At 46.4% G+C, this 4073-nt stretch overlaps 1 protein-coding gene across 1 annotated transcript; it reads right to left on the reverse strand.

The window, feature by feature from the left end:
* Nucleotides 1-1705: 1705 nt before the first annotated feature.
* Nucleotides 1706-3765, reverse strand: LOC311374936 (myocyte-specific enhancer factor 2C-like; the record flags this gene model as incomplete). The annotated part of the gene is made up of 3 exons (XM_084490664.1): nucleotides 1706-2279; nucleotides 2827-2965; nucleotides 3636-3765. Coding segments are annotated over 3 exons (633 nt in total), but the record flags the coding sequence as incomplete, so codon positions are not given.
* Between the last annotated feature and the right edge of the window lie 308 nt (nucleotides 3766-4073).

Here is a 4073-nt window from a genome sequence, read left to right on the forward strand (position 1 = left end):
ACATTTTTCCACTTGGAGGTTTTTTTCCACGTGGACGCGTGTCTCTCCTCATCTCCACTAAACACTGGCAATGGTTTCCAGCTGGCTCGGTCAGACTAACTCCAGACCGGAGCAGCAGAGCTCAAAACAAACCAGACGCTATGTGCATTGGCACATACAAAACTCCACTAAGAAAACAACAAAACAAAAACAAAAACAAAAAAAAAATCATTATTATATATATTTATATATTAGAAAGCTATACACAAGCATGTTAATTTCACAGATTTTTTTTTTTAAAGATTCTTAATATTACCGTTATTATATATAATTAGAAATACACGTTTAAAAACAAACCTCTACAAAGAGAAAACAGTTCAGCAAAGCATTGTGTCTCAGTCTGTTATCATGGCTTAGGGTTTAAAAACCCATTCATTTTCCCCCATCAAGTTGAACTATCTGTCTCCTATTAGCAAAGCTATCAAAAAACACATTCTGGCTTATAGAAACTACAAAAAGCCACAAAAATGCTTTGCATTGTATTCCTTCCATATGAAAATATAAGCAAGTGTATCGTACAATTTTTTTCAACTTTTTTTTTTTTTTGTTTGTTTTGTTTTGTTTATTAATACTGAATAGTTAATAGAAGACCCAGAGTTTCCCCGGTTATACTTAATGTAGCTCTTAGATCAAAGGGTGGTCCTGGTCCAGTCGATTCTCTAAAACCGAGCAGTAGCTCCTCAAACCGTCTACCACCGGCTCTGTTTACCTGTACAATCCTTCAGATGTTGCATAATAGCTTTTTCGTTTAGTGAGTAAATAAATTTTGTTAATGTCTGGCAACCTTTGACCCCCCCTGGCCTCTTCCTGCCCGCCCCCTGATGCTCTATTTACATAAATACGTTGAACCTGCAACATGACATCATCTAAGGTTAACACACATTTTTGCAAGGGGAGAACGGCAGAGAATGTATATATATATAGCAATGAAACTGACACTGTACACCGTCTGGTCGTCCAACTCAAGTGCTAAGGTGTTCTTTGCTCCAACACGCACGCACACACACCCACACACGCACACACATACACACACACACACGCACGCACACTCATGTTTTTTTATTGTCTTTTCTTGTCTTCCTTTTTAGTCTAGTCACTGGTATATCGCTGAGGCAAATTGTATGTATTTTTTTTTTTTTTTTTACAAAACAGAGTACCTGGCTTTTTTTTTGTTTATTTGTTGATATGCATATATGTACACACACACACACACACACACACACACACACACACACAACGTGTAAAGATATATGCATATGAAATCGTTTTTTTTTTTTTTTCCAACACACAACACGATGTATGCATAGGTTCCCCACGATAAAACGCTGCCCTGATCGGAACCCTTTCCCCTCCCTTACCCCGATTATATCGCCCTGCTTGTTTATATCATATGTTTAGCACACACACACACACACACACTCAGCAACAAAAAAAATAAAAATAAAAGAACAAATAAAAGAATCAAATAAAAAAAAACATCACTAATAGATTTCAGGAAATGGCTACTATTTTTGTCTTCCCTTTCGGTGGTAATGAGACCAAGAGGAGAGAGAGAGAGAGAGAGTGGGGGAGGGGGGCGGGGGGGGCACTGCAGTGGGGGGTCCCAGGGGTGTTTGATTGACCGCTGAAATACGACTAAAAGTAAGAGAGACGGTGGTGGTGGGGGGCTGGTGGTGGGGGGGGGGGTGGGAGCTCTGGGAGTGTCTGGGTTGCTGCGTTTCTTTGGGGGCTTCGGGTCGACTCTGCAAGGGGGGGGGGGAGGGTGTGGTGTGGTGTGGGTGTGGGTGGGGGTGGGGGGGGTGGGGGGTGTGGGGGTGTGGGGGGACAGGGGGGGGGAGGTTCTTCAGGGACCACGTGGGGACAGGGGGGGTATCCATCATGTGGCCCAGCCCTCCGACAGCCGCACCCGCTTGATGGACGGGCTCTCTCGCTCGTCCATGTTGGGCCGGGCCAGCCCCAGGGGCGAGTGGAAGTCGTTGCGGTGGTCGTCGCGGTCGCTGCCCTCGTGGGAGCTGCTGCAGCTGCTCAGGCTGTCCACGGGGGAGCGGCCCGAGTCCTGGCGGGACGACGGCACGTTCTGCTGGGACTGCGGCATGCCGCCGCCGCCGCCGCCGCCACCGCCGCCGTAGCTGCTGGTGCGGTCTCTGGGCGGGGAGACGGGCTCGGACTTGATGTGCAGGCTCTGGGCGGACGGCAGCGACAGGTTGGAGCCCTGACACAAGTGGGAACTGCCGCAGTTTCTGTAGGGAGGGAAACACACACGGAGGAGGGAGGAGGGGGGAGGAGGGGAGAGGGTTACAGAGGAAGAAACAGTAGTTTTGTTGGTCTTTGTGTGGCTTGTGTGGACCGGCGTTGCTGGTCTAGGCGTGCACACGGGAACACGCCGCAGAGCCATCTCGTTGGCAACGCGTTGACGACGAGATGGCAGGAGCCAGCGCAGCAACATACAAGGGGTAACACTTTACATTAAGGGTACATTACTGAATTAATTAACGTTAGTTAATGCATTTATAAGCATTATTATTTAGCCTTAGCATTTAGGATTGGGGTTCGTGGTAGTGGGTAATAATGTATAAATGAATAACTTAGTCAACATGAACACCATGAGTCAAATGATCACTTGACCAGTGGTTCACTTTGAATCAACTGTTATTGGGATTTAGTGCTTTAACTGATGTCAAAGAAGGCTTTATTAATGTACCCTTATTGAAAAGTGTTACCATTGCGGGACGCGCTTCACGCAGGACAAGGCGAGGTGTCCTTCAGTCGGGTGTGGACAGTACTCACCCTAGCTGGCCCAGGCTGGCTGAATGCTGCATGTTCTGGATGTGCTGCTGCTGCCAGCCACTCATGGAGCCCAGGTGAAGAGAGCTGCCACTGTTGAAGCCAGACAGGGAGGACAGATCTGCACTATTCAGGGAATATTCTGTACAAACACACACACACACACACAAGGGGGGAGAGAGAGAGAGAGAGAGAGAGAGAGAGAGAGAGAGAGAGAGAGAGAGAGAGAGAGAGAATGCGGTGTAAGTTAAAAACAAACTCAAACCAAAACCAGTTGCAAAATATTCACAGTGTCAAAGGGCATTTTATATCAACATGTTGCAATAGCACCCTCTAGTGTACGTATTGGACTGCACTTGACTAAGACCACGTTTCCCAGGCAACCTGTCTGTCTATCTGATTAGCTCAAATAACAACGGCCATTTATGTCATCTCTGCTTTTTATATACAGCAAGAATTTCAAAGGTAATCATCATAACACATTTTTTGTATTTTGTTTAATTACATTGTGAAATAGAAACATACAGTATGTACATTTATTGCATTGCTGAACACTAAATTCAGATTGGTAGAATCGAACAGATCTATTTTAATTCATTTTTAAATCAATACAGTACACTTCTGTTGTTATGTTTTGTATGAAGTGACTGATCCCTTAGCACAGTGGCCGTGATGGGAGCAGGACAACGTACAGTGCTGTTTTAGATTTTATTTCACTAGAATGACATCTGGAACACATGATACAGTAACAAAGAAAGAACGCCGAACGCCGAACAACGTAACACGTGTAGCATAAAGCGCCTGTCCCTTACCAGTACCGTAGGAAGTGGAGATAGCAGATGGGTAGCCGCCCATGCCTTGCCCTGGCAAGGTGGGTGTTGCTACGGATACGACTGGTGTGGCCAGTGACTGGGCGGACTGGGAGTTGTTTATTCTCTGGTTCTGTGGAACGGGAAGAAAACACAGAGAGGGAGAGAGAGACGGAGAAAGGTGAGTCCACGGGGTGAGGGACGGTGGCTTTAAGGGACAACGCTAAATGTGGTTCAACCTCATCTCTGTGTTTTGTTTTTGTTTTTTTTTTGCAAAGGGAGAGAAATTCTTTTCTGCTGATGCCACCTCCAGAAGGAAACAAATCGCTTGACATGGGCGAGGCTGATCCTCGCCAACCCTACCATTTCCCACCACTTCTGAGGGCCCCCGCCGTCGCTATAGTAACCTTGTCGGTCTCCACAGCAACGCGCGGCAGCGAC

The sequence above is a fragment of the Micromesistius poutassou genome (genome assembly GCF_964030765.1).
Source record: "Micromesistius poutassou genome assembly, contig: SCAFFOLD_5958, whole genome shotgun sequence".
Taxonomy (NCBI): Eukaryota; Metazoa; Chordata; class Actinopteri; order Gadiformes; family Gadidae; genus Micromesistius; species Micromesistius poutassou.